Source organism: Typopeltis vanoorti, chromosome 5 (genome assembly GCF_054136105.1).
Source record: "Typopeltis vanoorti isolate ZY-2024b chromosome 5, IOZ_Tvanoo_1.0, whole genome shotgun sequence".
Classification (NCBI taxonomy): domain Eukaryota; kingdom Metazoa; phylum Arthropoda; class Arachnida; order Uropygi; family Thelyphonidae; genus Typopeltis; species Typopeltis vanoorti.
Genome location: NC_143553.1, coordinates 84938398 through 84959960, shown reverse-complemented (window position 1 = coordinate 84959960; position 21563 = coordinate 84938398). Strand labels below are relative to the sequence as shown.

Sequence of the window (21563 nt, the reverse complement as noted above, 5' to 3'; positions counted from 1 at the left end):
ATATACAACTTGCCTCTCATTAATTACATAACATTTTCACTCGTATACGAAGGTTTGATGTATTGTGCTGTTCTTCAATATTTACTTCACAGTTCCTCCTTGGAGAGTAGTTAATGATGCATGTAAAAACTCTTCATAATTTAGCTTGGTTTATTCCACCTTTTTGGCTCTCTTGTTTCTCTAGCATTCCAGTTACCCATTACCCATCAGCAGATGTTCTAAAAGCAACTAACTGTATGTCCATTACCAAGATTCAAAGCAAAACTCAAGTGACAAAATGGCTGTTACTACAATGCTTGCATGTCGCAATAGTGCATGGCATAGAAACAGTACTGTAAACAAATTAATATATAATATACATGATATTTTTATGTTATTCCCTAAGGATTACAACATTATGGTAAGTTTATTAACTATTTACTTTTGTATTGCTACTACTTAACCACATGGAGTCTTCACTACTAAAATACAACTGCATTACTGAATGCGAACAAATGTGTGTCCTTTTATTACTTTATCATATAACGAAAACATATTACTCTTTAATGAAATTTTTCGCTCAGTAAATATAATACGGCAGACTCCGGTCAATTAGGTTACATCCAGAATGTCATAATTTGCACCAATTAAGTGGCTGTCCCAATTAAATGAAGTTGCATGTCAAGAGGTTAAAAGGTGTATGGTATATGTACATAAGACAAAATACAAGTTTTTTTGTTTATTGCATAACATTACTAACTTATAGACAAACAGCTGGTTTTAATGAAAGTAACATATTTACTTCACTCCATAAAAATAATTTCATTTATATACATATTAAACACACATGCAGTTCTTATTAGATGATGATTTTATAGGAATTAAGTGTAGTTCTTTTTTCTTTCCCCTCCAATTGAATGCAATTAAAAAAAAATCAGCGTGGGTATCTTGTGCTGATATAGCACTACCTTCATTGTTTTCTGCATAAAATAGAGTTGCAATCCAGTAATAAATTTTCTAATGTGAGGGGTATGCACTTGTTCCTGCTTGGGAGTGTCATCCTCATCACTTTCTTGCTCTTCTAATGTTCTCTGATTTTTTACTGCCTAATCAAAATCTTCACTTTCATTATATTATAGTGTTGAAGACTACTGTTAATGGATGCAAACTGTTCATAGTTTCTGATGCGATTCCTGACTAATGATACATCATTTTTGTTATCGGCCATATCTGTTATATCCATGATTGAATGCTTAAAACCACAGTGAGCAAAACAGTTTTGAATAGTCTTATTGCTTTTCCTCACCAGCTATCAGCCACGAGCTGTCTTGCCTGTAAAAGGATAATTGTGACCTCCTTAGCAATTGTCGAGAACCAGTAGAATATTTCTTGATTTCCGTTGTATGTCCAAACTCATAAAGCAATTCTTAAAAATTTTACATCATCCACACATTTTTGTTTCCATGGTACTGAACTAGTAAGCTCTCCATTCTAATCCCTTTAAAATTATCAATGGGCATACTTTATTCCATTAATGAACAGCACAGCACTGTTACATGATTCATTGTTTTCATTGATCCAAACAGTGTAGTATGTTTATAACACAGGGAACCATCCATTGTGGCAGGATGAAATGGACCTGTTTCATCAGCAATAAATTTTTTGTAGTAAGATTACATACTTTTTTCTAACATTTCATGTGGTAGAGGTTACTGGCTGACTCAAAGGTGTCCCAAAAAAGTGAAGTAGATTCTTGTTATATTCTCATTTTGATTTTGTTCTTCGGTCCCAATAGAACTGCTGCTCTGATTAACTGGTGGACCAATTAACCAGAATCTACTGGACTATAAAAAACAAACAAGCAACTTTCCCATTAAGTTTATCCTAATAGCTAAAATATCTAGGATGAATAACAAATTCAGATAATTTGATGATATTGGTTGCTTACTCTTGGCTAAGAAATTCCAGTATTATCATCAAATTCCTGATAACCTCAAGGACTGTATGATTTTACACTGGTATCCAAAATGTGGAAATAAAGTTATTGCCAGTATACTAATAAATTATATTATACAAAAATGTGTTATAAATTTCGTACAAATTTTCTAAGGATGTAGTTAAGGAATTAGTGCATAGTGCTTACAGAAAACTATGTGGAGAGACATTTCAGTATGGAAGATGTCCACCCTTAACACGTTCATTGCCAAGCTGAAAATTGGAATTTCATGTGGTGGCCAAATTTTTTTTTTACTTGATAGCGAGGTCCACGCAATAACGCATGATCGGCCGTCCGGTGAGAACTCGCATCACGCGACATCGCGTGATTGGCAATGAACATCTTAGCTGCAATTTTACCATGCTTTGTACCAAGTGATTCAGGAGTTTTTAAGACAAACTGGTCCACTCCTCCTTTGGAGCAAGGATGAGACCTTATTTGTTTTCTGGAGGAGAAGAATTTCAAGCAGTAATGCATCTCCCTATTGTGTTCTAAAAATTCTTGGTCTCCAGAAGTATCTCCACTGCTCATGTACGATGTGGTGTGGCATTGTCATCCATAAAAATGAATTCTTCTCCTACAGTACCACAGAAAAATCGAACATAATGTTAAAGAACTTTGTTGCAATATCATTCTCCAGTCATAGTCCCTTCTTCCAGCACTTGTAGCTCAGTGCATCCATTAAGCATAATGCCTCCTCCACACCAAGACCCCCAGAACTGCTGTATCTATTCCTTTCAAGAACATTCTCAGAATGGTAAGCAGTACCAGTTTCATGCCAGATCAAGTATCATCTACAATTGGAGGAAAGGTAATCTGTAAAGAGTATGTTAGCGTCTGCATCAGTTACATTTTTGCTGTTATAACTAAAAATCTGTCATGGTTCATGGTAGAGAGCAAATGAGTTTGCAAATGAGGTGGTGGTTTGAAATGCTGTCCAGAAACTAGATACAATGTGAGATGCCAAACTCTTCTGGCAAGATCAGTAATTCTGCAGCCTTCTTCAAGCTTTCCAATAATTCTTCCCATCTGAAATTAGCTAGATGATATTATTATGTGACACCTCCAAGGAGTCCAAAGACCCAGCGAGGGAGGGCACCAACTCTACCACTCTCTCACTCCACCAACGCCATCTACTGCCCACCCACCATTAATATTTTCACAAAGAATCACAAATATCCATGCCCATGGCAGGATTCGAACCTGCAGCCTTTTGGCTGGAGAGCAGCCAAAAGGCTGCGGGCACATCGAAGTTTTCAACTTTATTCCTTCATGAAAAGAGCTTCCTTCAAACTTCAAAACAGTGTTTGTCCTTAGGTTTTGGATAACAGTGTAGTTTGCATAATTAATGGTTTTCTTCCAAACTTATTTCTTGTGTGTCACTTTTCCAATATAGTCATATGTATCAGTTTTGTTCCAAGACACTAGTCTTTCTCGTCCTCTGGATCTTTTTCATGAAAACCTGACATTAAATATCAGTTTTGCTAAAAACTTTCCTCACGCATTCTGTTTATGACTACACATTTTTGAATGCTAATGGTATCAAGTTTTCTGCTAATATCATCATTTTTAATGCAATCCTGCCAATTATGCCATCTATTCACTCCTCTAATTTTTCTCAGAACTCTCTTGTCTTTAACCCACTTTTTATTTCTAACCTGACTTTCAGATTCATAAATTAAAATTGATTTGAACACTATCTTGTATGCAACTGTTTAGTGTTTTAACTGATTTCTCTCTTATCCATTTCGATCTCACTGTACCACCTTTGCTAAATATTGTGCCTGAATAGTTGAAATATTTTATTTGTTCTATAGGCTGTCCATTGAGAATAATGAAAGCATCAGTTGATGCTTTCATTATTCCCACCAATTTTCATAGTTTTTGTCTTTTTATTGCTGATTTTATTATTATTATTACATAACACCTCCAGGGAGTCCAAAGACTCATCGAGGGAGGGCACCTGCTCTACAACTCTGTCCACCAGTCAATCCACCAACCACAATGAACTGCCATCTACCTCCCACCATCACCACTAGTATTTTCACAATCACAAACATCCATGCCCATGTCAGGATTTGAACCCGTAGCCTTTTGGCTGGAGAGCAGATACGCTAACCAGTCTTGGCTATTTTTATTATTATATTATTATTATGTGACACCTCCAGGGAGTCCAAAGACTCATCGAGGACACCTACTCTACATTTCTCTGTCTCCACCAACTACAACTAACCGTAATTACACCAACGCCATCTACCGACCGCCACCACCACTAGTATTTCCACAGACAATCACAAACATCCATACCCATGGCAAGATTCAAACTCGTGGCCTTTTGGCTGGAGAGCAGATACGCTAACCACTCGGCCAACCAGGCCAGCCAATTTTTCCCATTTTTCATGCTGTAATTGGCATGAAAATGCCAATTTTGTTACAGCATTTATTCAATGTGACTTGCACTGGATTTATGTAGGACTACAATGTCATATGCATAAAGTAAAGAGTTAGGTTTAATATCTTCCATTTGGACATCAAATTTAATGCCACTTTCTTTCATAATGTATCTTATACTCTTGTCTTGCATCTGACTTAACATCAATAATTTGTAACGTTTTCAAAGACTTTTCCTCTTGATACTGTCTCGTATGCTTTTTCCAGATATAAATAGCTTCAATGCAAATCCTTTTGTCTTAAAGTCTGCTCCTGACAACTGCTATTTAGCCTGAATCCAGCTTGTTCTTCTCTAAATTTTTCTTTCTTTCATTATTTTTCTTAGCCTCTTCGTAAGTATGCTTGCATGAACCCCACCTGGAATAACCAGGAAGGAAATTCATCTGTAATTCTCACATTCAGTTTTATTTCTATTTTTTTGTAGATGGGTACTATGAAAACTCTCCAGTCATCTAGAATTCAACATCTCACCTATCTTCTGAATAATGCTGTGCAGTTACTGTAAAACTTCTATACCTCTAGATTTGAGATTTTTGATTGAATGAATATCATCTCCTCAAACTACCATGCTGCATTTCAAGTTAGCTTTCTACTTCAAATATTGATGGGTACTCCTGATTGTATTTTTCTTAGATATTTTCTGCCACTGTTCTGTCACTGCTTATTATACTTTGTGATATTTTAAAATATTTACTCCAAACATCCAGAATATACTTTTATACTTATACTTTCTTCCATTTTGAAGCTTTTTCTGTAGCCTCCAGAAGATTTTGCCACAATCATTAGATTACAATACTGTAATTTTCAGTCTTAGGTATTGGTAGACAAGTCATAATGTGTCTGAGATAAACATCAGGATTCAGCTTGTGGGTATTAAGTATATTAATTTATTCAACAAAGTACAACCTGTGAAATCTCATCATTATTATCAAATTCCTGACATGTACCTTCAAGTGGTATACAGGATATGCTAGTACTACATAAAAAACTTACATCACCACTAACTTCCTATCTACAATTTTCCTCCAAATCAATCTGTTACCTGTCAAGACTCTGATATTATCAGATCTTATATTTCTGTCTTCTAAGGCACCTTTTACTGTATCAATCCACCTATACCTTGGTCTTTTTCCTGCCAGAGAACACTTGTTTTGCTAATCTTTCCTCTACCATTCTGTTTAAGTGACCATACCACCCAAGATTAGCTCTACTAACACATTCCTGGATGCTAACAATGTTAAGTTCTTTCCTAATATCCTCATTTTTTATATGATATTAAAATTGAGGAATAAAGATAAAATTGTACACCAGCAAACAAGATACTATAGTGAATTATGAAGAAAAACTGGATTTTAGATATCGTTGGGAAACTGATTGAAGAATTGAAGCTGATATCATCACCAGGTAATGATTATGATATGGACATTTTAAGAAGAGAGGTAGAAAAAGCAATAGGACGGCTAAAATACAACAAGAGTCCTGGTAATGATAACATCACTGGAGAAATGATTAAATATGGTGGCAAAAGTATGGTTACAGAAATGCACCAACTATGCAATATGGTATGGAAAGAAGGGAAAATGCCAGAGGAGTGGGTGAAATCAATATTAAAAAATTACATGTCTGTTTCTCTGACATCGCACACTTTCATAAATTAAAATCTACAAAATAAATTTTAAATAATAAAGCCTCTGCAGTGCAGTTGGTGTAGATTTATTGGGACTTTTCAGCTGAAGGCAAGTCAGCAGACCTCAAGCAGAGGTAGAAAGATTTTCCTTACATGTGTGTTTTTTTTGACATCACACAGTTTCATAAATTAAAGCTTACAAAATAAAATTTAAATAAATAAAGCCTGTATAGCGACTTTAGATAATAGGCCTCTGTAGTTGGTATAGATGATGGCCTTTGGCTTGAAAGATCTACATTCAAATCTTTCGTGAGATTCAGAAACCCTTTATCAAGACTTTCCAGCTGAAGACAAGTTAGCAGATCTCATGCAGGGGTAGCAAGGTTTTCCCTCTCAGAAACTCAGGTTTTTTCATCCCACTAAGCAGACAAACTAGCCAGAGGACATGCACAATTTACAACCATAGCAGACAATGTGGATAGGATTAACATCCTTATATTTCTTTAAGTGGTGTCAGGTTTTTTGAGAAGCCAAATTACTTAGTTGTGATAGGCCATTGAGCCTGTCAAAAAAGGGAAAAATTGGATGATGAGATAAATAACTAAAAACAAATCATCTAATTCCTTTTCATTCCCAAAGGCAGCACTCTTAATGTAACTTCTTGGAAATGGTAGACTGCTGATTTCTGCCTATCACCACTGCTAGGACTAAGTGCTCTCCTCTAATGTGCTAGTTAGTAATGTGTCACAAACCTAAGTAGAATTTATATATGTACTCAATGCATGCTCTACTAAAAATAAAATAATAATAATAAAAAAAACTTTAGGTGATGGATTTTTTGGATTCAGCATGTGGAAAGACGTTACAATCACATAAATTAATGGCATGAAAAAAGAATGAATTTTTGGAACATGGAATGTTAGATTCATTTCATTTTGTATGGTGATTCAACAGCCGTGAGCCCCTTTTACGGGGAGGTATAGCACCACTGGGCTCGGGACCGGCATAGCTGACAATTCAGACCCATGGCTGGGGGGGGGGGGGGAGTTGTCTTAAGTATTCCTGACTGTATCCGTGTGTGTTTTCACGGGGCTGGTTTGCCTGTTTGCGGGATGAAAAATCCCAGATAAACTAAGGGGAAACCCTGCTGTCCATGCCCAAGACCGGCTAACTTGGCTATGGCTGAGGAAGATCCTTAAGCTCCTCACGTTGTTGACGGGAATCGAACCTAGGACACTCCTTCCCCAGGCATATCATTGCAAAGCGCATAGCCACTAGGCTAACCGCGCAGACTGGAATGGTAGAGTATAAATGGAAAAGAAATAGAATTGATGAAATTAATTCTGTTTAACAGAATGAACAAAAGCTAAGTTAGTTGCCTAACTAATCATTAAAGAATACAAATTCATCAATCATTAGACAGTTCATCTAAAAGAAAGAAATTAGGATTTTACCATGATTATTATTTTCATTCTCACTTAGTCTATTCATTACAACCAGGAAAGGATAGCATGAACCAAACAACAGAAGTTTACAGAAAATCAGTGGGAGATCAAAAGAAGAAATAGATGCTCTGGTTGATAAAAGAGTTGAAAGGAGGCTCAAAAAAAAAGAGAAATTCTTTTGGCAAAAATACTTCACAACAGAACAAATAGCCACTGTGAACTCTTATAAATTACAAAAGTGAAAACACAGTTCTCAATAGCCAAACAAAAATTGTAGGAAGAGTTTGGAGAATTACAGAGAGTAGTGATAATGATAAACTGTTTTGTGAAGTTTTAAAGAATATGAGAAAGCTAGAGATGAAATGCTTGCTAAAATTCATCAAGGAAAAGATGGAAGAATTCTGACTATCAAATCAAGAAGAGGTGGAAAGAATACTTTCAGAATTAATAGAATATTTAGGAACAAAACAAATTTTTAAAAAAAATGAATGCCCCCGTTCCTGGAGAAAAATGACATTGCATCTCTGGAAGAGGATGGTGGAAAAGTCAATGCCAGATAACTGGGAGGAGATCTCCACATAGTCTTTAAGGAAAGTTGGGAACTGACTAGAGTGGGCTTCTGACCTAACAATACCAAATGAATGAGAATAGGTTGGCAGTTTTGGACTTAGCCAAACCCAAATTGTATTTTGTATTAGTTTAAATCAGAAAAGAATGTGATTGCACAATACAGTACTGGCTTAGACATCACCCTGTTAAACAAGGCCCCCTACTTTTTTTTTTTTTTTTTGTCAGTTACAAGTCAACTACTCGAACAGACTCAGCATCAGCAGAATCGATGATGGACACAATCACCATAGTATCCATAGTCAAAAACAGAAAACAAGTCGAATTGGAGTAGTATCACATGGACATAACTGATGTTATTGAAATGAAGATGATTAAACAAGTGAGCTCCAGCTAAATAATAAATAAAGAATATTATGTTCACACAATAATGATCAAGAAAAGGAAATATTAGCAATATCATTCAGTGCTAAATATGAAGATTAACATGATTAGCAGGCAATTTCAGTCAGATTTATGCAGGAAAATTTCAAAATAGGGAATTGGACAATTAAACTTATTTATGCCTATGGTTACACAGAATATTCTACTAAGGAAGTAGTAGAGGAATTTTTAGGTCATTAGAGAAGGCAGCTGACATAAAAAAAACATGAAAAAATAACTGATTCTTATTGGAGATCTAAACAGGAAGGTAGGAAATGAATTCCAGGCATACAGGCATAATAATGGTAAGTTCCTTCTGGATATTGACTTGTCCTCACTAAAACAGTGTTTCAACATATGCACAAATTCAGACATAACAAGGGAGAAGACATAAGAAAAAAATAAAATTTTATTGACCATGTTATCATTGATAGGGATATCTTTGTACAGGTTCAGAATACAAGAGAATGCAGGAGATTTGAAATAGGAAGTGATAATTACTTAATTTTAAGCATGATAAAATGAATATAATCATATTGAAAAGAATAATGTGTAAGACACTTTTAAGAAGAATTAAAGTCAAGCAAAATCTAGAAGTGAACTTGAATTCAGCTATACAAATATTGGTTTTTTTTGTGTGTTTTTTTTTTTTTTTTTAGAAAAAAAAAAGGCTATATAAAAACAAACAAACTTCCAGCTGCCTCATTGGCAAACTCTGAAGGAAATATTGATTTTACTAAGTGGGCATATAGTGAAGTTATTTGCAAGGATAAAAATCAGAACTTCAGGGTTGATCCAAGAAGTTAAGGAGACTCTGGAAAAGAAATAAGCATATTAAAGTTCCTGTTAAGTAAGTTTGCAAATGCCCTGTGATAAAAGAGGAGAGAATTATGTAAATGTAGTTAAATAAGAGATCATGGAAATAATTTGGTAAGAATTTAGAAGATAAATATCATGAAGATGACCAAATGTTCTGGAGGAAAGAAATTATTATTATTATATGGTTACCCCATGGAGTCAGAAGACCATTTGTAAGGAAACCCATACTAACTTTTATACATACAATGCTTATCATACCTCTCCTTAATACATTCATACAGTATACATGCTTAAGCTGCTGGTAGGAACTAGCTTTAGCATATGTATGCTGCTTCTGTATCGAGTGGTGACATAACAAAAAAGATCAATATGATAATATTGATCTTTTTTGCTTTACATAAGTTACATAAACCAATGACTGCATTAGAAACAGCTATTATACATATTTTCTGAAACTGAAAATTCAAAAGAAGATATTAGGACAAATGTGTTTAGTTAGCCACTATGTTTAGTGCTGCAATAAATCTGTTTTGCTTGCATGCATAAATTACAGTCTGTAATTCATGCATGCAAGAATAAAATGGAGTGTATTTTCATTATGAGTGTCATTCCAGTTGTCACCAATTACACTAATTGTTGTTAAATAATAGTACATAGATTGTAAATGTCTCTGTACAAAGTTACTTGGTTTTCTTGCTTCTGCAGTATAGCATCTGTTGGGATTGGAATGTTTTTCCAGGCCAGGAAATTTTTATTCCATTCTTTGGAAACAACAGACATTAGTAAAAATTTATATATTTGAATAAAAATGAATACTTCTATGTATTAGAAGTATACATTTCTGTAGATCAATCATTAGCAGTGATTGATCTACAGTAACATACAACAACATCTGAAATATCTATTATTGATAAGACAGAAGAGCTGCTGACAAAAGAAAAAAAAAGTAATGAATATAGGAATCGAAAAAGTGTGGATAATTCAAATAATCGAATATTGTGTCCTATTACTGCGTAAAATGTTTACTGATCCTCAGTAAACAGAAGAAAATTCTTAGAAAATGAAACAAAATATAAATAAAAATGAAATACACATAACAAGCACAACAAATTTCGCCAAGTGATTTGCTGCTCCATCAAACCAAATGTATTCTTATCATGTCTAAATGAATCACCTGATCAACATTAGTTCATTGGATTATCCCCTCCATATAGTTATTTACTGTATACAGTGGCTGTTTATTGGTTAGTTATTTATACTTTGCAAACAAATCTCTTTCCTTCTCATCTCATATGCTTTTTAATTATACCATTATAAATTCACTTATGCATGTGTAGAATTTATAGGCTCACTTATTATATGCTTTTGCCAGTAATGAAAGTATTTCTACTCACTTGTTCTTTTCTTTACATTTCCCATTCTCACATGACTTATTAATGATGGTTTGCATATTTACATCTTTCAAATTCAAATATCCCAACCAAATATAGCATTATAAATGAAAGATGCCAAGAACTTATATTCTTGGTTTAATCCTTTATCCAAGTGTAAGCAAAGTTTATGCATGAAAGTAACTTCATGACTGAGCAACTTGTATATAGAGACTGTCTTCACAACACTTGCCGTGGTATCCCATAATGCAAAGCACATATCCTTACAGTTGTTGGATTCTGATTAAGGAGAAATTTAAATTATTAATATTCCTTACAGAATCCAACTTAATCCAATACCAAAGGCTATACTTGTAAAAATTATTTGATATTAATCCCATGATTGTAAATTATTATTCATGTAATTGCCTTGAGTTTATTTATTAAATTTTATTGATTAATCTAAAATATGTGTTAGCAATGATAGGACCTTGGATTGAAATATTATTCTGTTTATTTTGATTATTCCTAATTTAATGTTATGAGGAATTGTATATATAAGTTTAATATGCCTTATGTGAATTATAATATTTTGATTTTTTATTTATCACTACCAGTATGTAAAGGTATAATGTTATGCAATATTTTTTTTTTATTTTATTTTGTTTGTTACTATGGAGACAGGCTAGAAATAGCTGGCATGTGTATGAATCTCGAGATATGGTATTCAACTGTAGAGAAGGAATTGACATAAGAGAGCATGAGAAACAATTTTGGGCAGGAAAAAGAAGGGGGGTATATAAGCTGAGAGCGGAGAAAACCGAGGCTCTTCTCTATTTCAGGACCGACCATTCTGGGACACGAGAGCATTGAGGATAGCACAGACAGACGAGGAGAATACTGAGAGGCAGCAAAGTAAATGCAAAGGATTGCTGTGTCTAGAACTTTAGTGCTGTAATTGGACTATTTAAGGACTGGGAAAGTAATAGGCAACTGAGAATAACTCTAGAAGTTAAAGAATTACTACGTATTCCATTAGTTTCATGGAACTTTAACAGGGAGCTGAAATGGTTGAATAGTGTTAAAGAAGGAATGAGAATACGTCTATACACGTGAAGTGCGACCATTAATAGTTCAGTTATCATTGAGAAGATTTATTCTAAATAGTGTTGCCTTAGTGTGCCAAGTAAATATAGTTATAAAGTGTGCCCATAGTGAAATTGATGAGCAAAGGATTTATCTGGTAAGAACTGTCCAATTTTATGTTACTTCAGTGCAGAGATATATGTGTGATTCCTCCTGTTATTCCCCACATTAACTATAACGTTTTTTGCTGAAATCAGCCGGAGTATGAAGTATGAAAGTGTATACTCATGAAGCAATTGTTGCCAATGTATTGAAACTTTACTGACTGTGTGATAATAGTAAAATTTGTTACTGAGAGATTTTGTGATAATGAACTCTATTAAAAGTTATTTTAATATTGTGAAAGCTATAAGTCTGATAGCAGCATGCCCATAGACTGAATCTGTAAGATGTTGTGACCAGTTAAGCTAAAACATTTATATTATCTCATTCTCAGAATTGAGTTTGTATGTATAATATATAACCCAGAATTAAATGTTTTGTTTTGATGATTTTAAAATTGTGTTTGCCTGAATCTTCTTTACTGCACCGTTCATGAAATTATCTCCTAGCGGGACCTTCAAACATAAGAGATAAACTCGGTCTACGTAAGAGATAATATTGATATAAAATTAGTTGATGCTTGGTTTCATTACATTTCATTAGACTAATCTAGATATAGAGTGGCGCAGTCTAAAAATATAAATTTCTCTATATTTAAATTAGTAATCAACCAGCAACTTATTACTTGTTTAAGAACAGAGTTAAAACAAGATGGCGGATCAAAAACAAGGAAGTACGATCCAACACAGTCATTATGTATAACGCTGTGCGTTATGGGAGGGTTGCTACCCAGACTGGTGTTAACCTTTATTGAGGTCTCATCATTGAGAGCCAGACCCAGAAGTGATACAAGGTTGAGGTAATGCAGAAGTCATATTCCCATATACAAGTAGCCAAAAGGTGTCATCACACCTTATTACTAAAATTCTCTGGATTAGAGATATCAAGAAATTATATTCTTGGTTTCATCCTTTATCTAATGGCGTGTTGGTGAGACCTCAATACAGGTTAAAACCAGTATGGGCAGTGATCCTTCCCATAATGCATAGCATTATACATGTCTGTAAGGATATGTGCTTTGCATTATGGGATACTAAGGCAAATCGAAGTCATTAGCTTCTATATATATTAGTTGCCCAGTTGTGAGGTTACTTCATGCTCAAACTTTGTTTGCTTACACTTGGATAAAGGATTAAACCAAGAATATAATTTCTTGATATCTTTAGTTTATAGTATAACCAAGTAGAAAAACTTTCAACAAAACAAATATTGCATTCTCCTTCATTATTGTTTTCTGATGCATCCTAAAACAAACACATTGCCTCCCCCCCCCCCCCCAATGCAGATTTGGTTACAATTAAAGAACCATTACGATACATCCGCCAAAATGCAAGCACAGGATTTCAGCAGTGAGCAGTGTTTTCTCTTACCCCTTCAGATAGTTAGGGTGATGCCAAGAGCTACAGTCGCTCTGATGTGAATGTGTTCAATTCATTCACTCTCAGGACACTCAACTAATTCTGGCAATACATTCCACTCGTTCACCACTCTCCAAGCAAAAAATCTAGTCTGGCACACACCCTTACTAATCGCATCTTTCCACAACTTCTAGGAATGACTCCTAGTAGTCATGTATGTATATACAGAAAAGTTTCTTTTGTGTCAATTTTATAGAATTTACAAGTTTCCATCATGTCACCTCTTTTGTGCCTATAAATTAAACTTGGAAACATACCTTAAACCTGCCCTGATAAGCAGTATTCCACAGACTTGTCACCAGTTTGTACTCTAGCCTCTGAATCCTCTCCATCATTTCCTTGTCCTGAAGAATCCCACAGTGACCAAATCTGTGCATGTTAGTCAAAATACTCCTATATCATAGTCATATATATATAAAGGGATAATAACCTTCCTACTTTGTTGTTGGTGTTTTTTTTAAACATCCAAATAATCCTTTGAGCTATTTTGCCAACTTTTGCAATATGCCCTCTGAACTTCAACTTCCTGTTCACCTTACCCTCACATCCCTAGTCTCATCAATTTATTGCAATCCAGTGCCATGAGTGTGATATACAGTATGTAATTTTTTCAAACCAAAGTGCATAATCTTACATTTTGCAATATTAAATTAACCATAATTATCCTTTCCCCCCACAATACCAATTTATTTAAATTATCCTGGATGATATCTACATCACCTTCATCAACTATTCTTCTTCTTTGAGTGCCATCTCCTATCGGAGGTCAGCGACCACCTTGGCAAATTTTGAGCGATTCTCAGCTATTCTGAGCAGTCTCTCAGAGTTCATACCAGTCCACTGTCTGATATCTGCCAACCAAGATTTTCTTCGTCTTCCTTGTCCTCTTCTTCCATTTATCTTCCTTTTTATAATCAATTGAAGATTGATTTATCAACTATTATCCTTCCCAATTTTGCATCATCAGCAAACAGCTGAATATATATCCCCCCCCCTTTTTTTTTTTAAATCTTTACCTATATCATTAATATGCAAATAAGAGAGTACTCGCACTAGTATAGAATCCTCAGGTGCTCCACTAGTCACTCATTCTCCTGGATTCCACTCCACCATATACTTCTCTCTCTCTCTCTCTCTGGTTTGTCAGCCACCCCTATCCATGCTACCAGGTTTATGTCCATTTCCTCCATCTTTTGTAAGTTTTTCATGTGGTATTGTGTCAAGTGGCTTTGCAAAGACTAGATATCATACTGTAGCTATTTCCCTCATGATTCTGCTGTCACTATTATAAAATATGAGTAAATTACTTATGCAAGACCTACCTTTTATAAAGCCATGTTGCTTACATTAGAGTATTGTATCTACCCCTACTGGATTTTACCTTTAACCAACTTTTCCAGTACTTTAACCACAACTCCTAAGATATATTATTGGTCTGTAATTTTCTGCTTCTGTCTTGGAGCTACCTTTATGTAATGAAACTGTCTTTTTACTCCCTTGGAACCTTACCAGAGCTGAGACTTACATTGAACAACTTCATCAGAGGCAATGCCAGTTCTGTTGTACATTCACATAGTATGCAGACTGATGTGCCATCCAGTTCCAATGCTCTAATCACATAGATATTTTTCAGTAACCTGAACCCCTCCTCTCCTGTTCGTCTACCTTAATTTAGACATGAGTCTCTATTACATCAACTGCAAAATCTCCACTTGGATGATATTCCTTGGCAAAGTAATCACTCAGCAACTCAACTTTTTTTGCCTCTATCACCTTCCTTCTATCAGCATTGATTAAAATCATCCTTCAATGGTCTTTTCTTCTGGGTGTACTTTAGCCTGTTTAGCTAATTTTTTAGCTAAGTAATCACTTTTCTTGCCTACACTTTGTACTGATTATGATCATCTTTTTCTTTATATTCTTTCCACTTTTTTGTAGTTCTTGCTTTATATATCTCTCTCTCTCTACTCATCTACTTATCCCTCACTTAATTTATCCTCCTGACCATAGTTATGCAGTCTGATACTGCTTATCTCAGACAATTCCTGACCACTTCCCATGCATTACTGATATTCTTTCCTAGTAGTTTCTCAAGCCCATGGCACTGCTTCAAGATGCCTCCTTAGTTTGTCATAATTACCAGCTTTATAGTTCAATATAAACCCTTTCTTGACAGAGAATTCCACATGTTTAGAAGAACAAGACTGCATGATCATTCTCCCCGATTGGAGGCTGAGTGTCTACCTTAGTTATGGATACATTTCTGATGCAGTTATCATATCCAGCACTCTCAAACCCTTAGTCTTGTCTATGACATGTTGTCTCAGGTAATTATCCCATTTCAAATAATTCCATGGTGCTGAGAAAATAATTTTTCTCATAGAGCAGAAAATGCTTGCTTACTGATGATAACTAAAAGTTCAACTCTTAATGAAAAGCAAACATATGCGCTCCTGATCAGTTTGTTCTATTATAAGTAATGCAGTACCAATGCAGGTTTTATGCCAAAGACTGTATTCCTGTAAACTTTTAGTTACTTTGAAAACTTTTTTTTTTAATTCTCAGGAAAACTGTATTTTATTAGTTGGTGAGAAATAATGTTTAAATTTTGAAAAATGAAGTTTAGAATATGAAGAAAAATTTTTTTTTATTATGTAACAAAATGTTTTCTCATATATTAAATTCTGCCTCTTTTGTCACCATTACAGAATTGTGACTTTTTCCTCAATGAGCATTACATAATTTACAGGTGAACCCTTATTTATTTTCACGTTGAATAAGTTAATATTTTTAAATGTCGCTCCCACATATGAGGGATTGCAACTCCTATAGTGCATATAGCAAATTTGGCTGCATGAGACTGCATCAAATTTGGGAAACCTACATCAGAAATCTGCTCCACAAAAGACCCCCCAGACCTACCTGGTGTATACCAGGTCCCTTGCAGCTGTAAGCTGTCCTACTTTGGCCAAACAGGCAGGACAGCCAATATCAGAATTACAGAACACAAGGACTACATCCGGTTCCACCAATACAGCCACTCTGGTCTTGCAGACCATGCTCTGGATACCCGCCATAGAATATGGTGGAAGAAAGCCACGATCATTCACCGTAGTAAATACAAGTACGAAAGGCTTTTCATGGATTCAGCCTCAGCCCTAAGAAACAATCCAAACCTCAACAAATTTGGCTGCATGAGACTGCCTCAAATTTGGGAAACCTACATCAAGAGACCTCAGCCTAATCGCCCAAGAATACCAACATTACCCACTAGGGGGCACCAGTAGGACTTTAGGAGAAAGAATAGCTTCCTGCTTCGTCCTCATTTACTGTTTGCTGTGCCTGCGTCCATGTGTCTTGCTCACAAGTTCCTGTTGAAAATGGCAACGTGACGTTGCCAAAATATTGGATTTGTATTAAAAAGTTATTTTAATATATATCCTAGTCTACGTTGTTATTTCCCTAAACTATTTAGTAATATAGCACATGGCATGTGAAAGCCAGTAGTTAGGAAAAGAGAATAAACTTGTCCATAGTTTTTTTATATATAATGGCCAGAGATTGTAGGGCAGGGCTTGGGCTGCAATCAAATACAGGAGTAGGATAAGATGAAGATGGTTCAGTGAGCTTGTAGTTGAACTCTCTTTGGATATGAATATTACTGTTGATCAGGTGCCACTGAAGTTTTCACAGGCTTTGCAGAAAGCAGAAATAGTTCTGTAGAATAGTATACTCATGAATACACCTGTATTTAAAAAAAAAAAAAAAAAATGCAGAAACCGATCATCTGTGATGTGATGTGATTATGCCAAAAAAAAAAAAAGACTACATGTAAATGTCATCGAAGATTTTTTACTGCATTTACTCTAGATATAATTTTGTCTGAGGATAGGGAAAGTGAAGTGAAATTACAGTGGCATTGGCCATAGGAGATCTTGAAGTTTAGAAGACTTGAGCACTGTTCAAAAGAAGAGAACATAGTGTACTATCACATAACTATGTAAAAATATGAGGTCACTGAGTGAAGTTATTTGAATATTATTATTATTATTGTTCCGGGAAACTCCAAGGAGTCGACAGACTCATCGAGGGAGGCCCTAACATCATGTCAAGAACAACTATTCAACATTCACACAGTATCTATCATACCTTGCCTTGAACTCATTCATGGTCGTAGCACCCACAACAGACTCTGGAAGCTTATTCCACTCATTTCCCACTCTCCAAGTAAAGAACCTAGCTCTAACACCCTTGTCAACCACGCTCTTGCCCAGCTTCCATTCATGGCCCCTAGTCCTCCCACCACCAGTCATATTTTCAAAAATATCTTCTGGATCAATCTTATAAAAACCCTTCAGTAATTTGAATGTCTCAATCATATCGCCCCTCCTTCGCCTATCGTCCAATTTCTGCAACCCACAAATCTTCAACCTATTCTCATAAGGTTCATTCCACAGACCTGCTATCATCTTGGTCACTCGTCTCTGGACCCTCTCCACTTCCTCCCCATCACGAAGAAACCCTGGTGCCCATAACTGGGCACAGAAGTCCAGATGGGGTCTTATCAAGGCTCGATACAGAGGAACAACAACTCGTTCGTCTCTCGAAAAGCAGTGGTCCAAGAACAGAGCCCTGTGGCACTCCACTAGTCACAAGACGTCTTTTAGACTCCACTCCTGAATAAACCACTCTTTGATATCTCTCCTTCAACCACCCTCCTATCCATCTCACCAACCCTATATCTATACCCATCTGCTTCAGTTTACTAATTAGGGTTCCATGTGGTATCCTATCAAAGGCCTTGGCAAGGTCCAGTAGTATCACTGTAAACCCATTACCCCTATCCAGTTCACCCGTCACTGTGTTATAAAACGTGAGCAAGTTACTGAGGCATGATCTACCCTTCACAAAACCATGTTGTCCCCCATACAATATCCCATTTTCATCTATCCAATCCTGTATTCTTTTCTTGACTAATTTCTCTAAGACCTTGACAATGATTCCTGATATGCTAATCGGTCGGTAATTTACAACAGCAGTCTTGGAACCACCTTTATGCAGTGGAACTATTTTCCCCTCTTTCCACCTGCTCGGGACTAACCCAGACCCGAGACTCAAATTAAACAAAATGGTCAAGGGTACTGACAATTCTTTAGCTGCTTCTCGTACAACACGAGCTGGTATACCATCCAATCCCACAGATGTATTGACATTGAGGTTATGCAATAGACTACTCACCTCCACTTCATTAACCACAATTCCCGTATAATCTACTGGTTTATTCGTTTCTGCAATGTCACCACCTGGATGATATACTCTTGCAAAGTGCTCACTCAGTAACTCAACTATCTCAACTGATTCAGTTACCTCCCTACCATCGGCATTCTTTAAAATCAATCTGCCATGTACATTTTTCCTTTTACTTGATACATATCTAAAAAACTGTTTAGGATTCTCTTTAGCCTGCATGGCCAATGTTCTTTCGTAATCCTTTTTTGCTTTTCTTACCACACTCGTCACCCTTCTGGCCTGCGCTTTATACCGTTCATGTGCCTGCCGGTCACCCTTCTCCTTAAATTCCCTCCATAGTTGTTTCTTTTTTTGCAGCTCAAGCTTAATGGTGTTATTCATCCATTTAACCCCTACTTGATTTATTATTCGGAATATAAGCAAAAAAAAGTAGACTCCTGTACTGGTAAGGAAATTAAAGGAAAAGAGCTGTTGATCATGAAGATAGACCATAGAGTACAGATATCTCCCTAAGATATTATGATTTTGCAGTGGCAAAATTTATACTGGTAATTTGCTTATCAGTTGGTGGACATTCACATAGTAAAGTTGTCTGTTAATGATCTTTTTCATTATTTTAGAGAAATGAGGATAATAGGATAATAATTCGATGGCAGACTTTGATCTCCCCCTCCTTTTTAATAGATTGAATAAAAATTTTTATATGAATTTCAAGTGAAAAGGTTGTAAACATGTTATACATTTTTAGTATAGTGTCCCAAATAATCTATAATACCTGCTTTAGAGACCAAACATGGTACTTTTGCAAGTTACTTGAGATCTCCAGTAAGCAGGGTAGTGGTCTTACACTGGGTCAGCTTTGGCCAACCAATATCCACCCTATGTCAGATAACCAGAAGATATAAGATGAATGTAAATTACTGGATAAAAGTTTTATGTACAGATGGAGGTCAGGACCAGAAGCTATTTCATCTAAGTTAGTCATGACTGTCACAAAATCAAAGATCAGATAAATAATTCAAAATGAACATGGCTGATTTGGATTGTTGCTCTTTCAATTTTAAATGAATACTAATGACTGACAGATTCATGAGTATAATCAGTGATAAAACTTTCCTATTCCCATGCAGGAGATTCTGACTACTAAGTGGATGCATATTTAAAACAATCGAATTTTGCCCACAGTTGTTAAGATATGTACCTGCTGTGCAGGTGATCATGATCATAATTATTAATTTGTACTTAAGGAAAAACCATGATTATTAATTTATGGTATGATTTGCCCACTAATCACAGGTGTGGTTAGTTTACAATTGAATAAGCACCTCATGAGTAATCAAGAATATACTGTACTTTGAACAAAGGTGTTTTGGAAAACTTTAGAGAAAAATAAAGGCTGTTCGTTACAAAATTCTGGTTGTTTACTAGAGGTACATCAAAATCTCAGCTATAATGTGTCACTTCAGAAATGAGTGAATGAATATGAAAAATCTAAATGATTTACAACTGAAAAGCAATCGAGAGAACAGAATCTTGTATAGGTTAGCAAACTATGGTTGCAAAGGGAAATTAGTCAGAATTTTAGTTTTTCAGGTAATATGCATTAAGGTACACATCACCTAATTATGCTTGTTTGCATATATTTCTCCAACCTCCAGTTAATAATAAAAAAAAATGTAAGGTGACTTTTGGCAGTTCAAAAACTTGTCAGTTGAATGAACTTCCCACGATGAGTCTGCTGACTCCATGGAGGGTGTAATAATAATAATAGTGTACAGAACATCCAGATTTACAAATTGTTTTTCAGGAAAGAAAAAAATTATAACTTTGAATTTGTCTTAAAAGTGTTTTTTTTTTTTTTTTTTTTTTGAAAAAACAGCAGTTTTTTTGTTTGAATTCTAAATGCATAAGTTCAACATTCTTATAACAAATGTTTCTTTTTGCTGAATTTTTTTATCAGTTGACCATCCAAGCCCAACAGCAACATCGGTGTCATCTGGATTTCCAAGCACAAATGCTTTACCAGCAGCAAACGGACCTGTAGGACAAAGCTCGCCTCGAGAGCCTCCAGTCCACATATCTAGAGATTTTTATGGTTGGGGCTATGAACCCCATTAGGTTTTAGTGATGTGTGGTGTGGTGCAATTTCTCAGGATGTTCTAAGGAATACCTAATATATCTTGTTGGAAAAGATATAATTAACTACTTTTGTGCTCAAAACAGTTTGGTAAATAGTACTAATTCTTGGACATGTGCCAGGAGATAGTTATTTGTATCTACCCATTTCATATAAAGAGAACTGTGAAAATATATTGTGTAAACTAAGTGATTACCGAAGAAGATATTCATATCGTGTTCTTAATGTACAGTGTTAGCAGCTGCAAGACTTCTATTGAAAGTTGTGGAATTTTCATTTTGAACCTTTTCTGTAACTACAGTGTAAACTGTTAGGTTTAAAAATAAATAAATAAAAAGTGCTACACTTAAAGTGAGTCAGTGAAACAGCAAGTATTCCAGATTCATTCTGATGCATTTTTGTACCAGTAAATTTGTGTTACAGAAAATTTGCTTATCTGTGAAACAGTGAGAATTATATTAAAACGAAAACCTATTAAGAAGTTGGACTTTATATTCGAAGTGTTGTCATCATATAGTCAGTTGAAGTAATCACTGAGTACAGCTCATGCAATATTAAATGTATTATAACATTAATAGTATTGAAAAAAAAAAAAAATAATACCAAAGGACACATCACTCCATTATTGATAAAATATTCTAGATTTCATATTCGGATTTATTTAGGACTGCATCTGTATCGTTAACAGTAATGTCATTGTGTGTTTGTTACTTTGTGCCAGATTTTTTTTTCTTTTACAGAATGCAATATGTGTAATATTATTTTGAATAGTGATCTTCTTTAACATTCAGTACAAACTGTCAAAATTTGAGAAGCATTATATTATTGATCAT

The 21563-nt window shown here is 35.2% G+C and overlaps 1 protein-coding gene across 4 annotated transcripts in view; it reads left to right on the top strand.

Annotated features, from left to right (window-relative positions):
- LOC150106609 (membrane-associated guanylate kinase, WW and PDZ domain-containing protein 1-like) overlaps positions 1-21075 on the top strand; it is a 494883-nt gene extending 473808 nt beyond the window's left edge. For all 4 annotated transcript variants that reach the window (XM_090393225.1, XM_090393223.1, XM_090393226.1 and 1 more), the window contains one exon: positions 20554-21075. In XM_090393225.1, the coding sequence (XP_090249351.1) occupies positions 20554-20711 (158 nt within the window). In that variant the 3' untranslated portion in view covers positions 20712-21075. The remainder of the gene's footprint in view (positions 1-20553) is intronic.
- Positions 21076-21563: the final 488 nt, after the last annotated feature.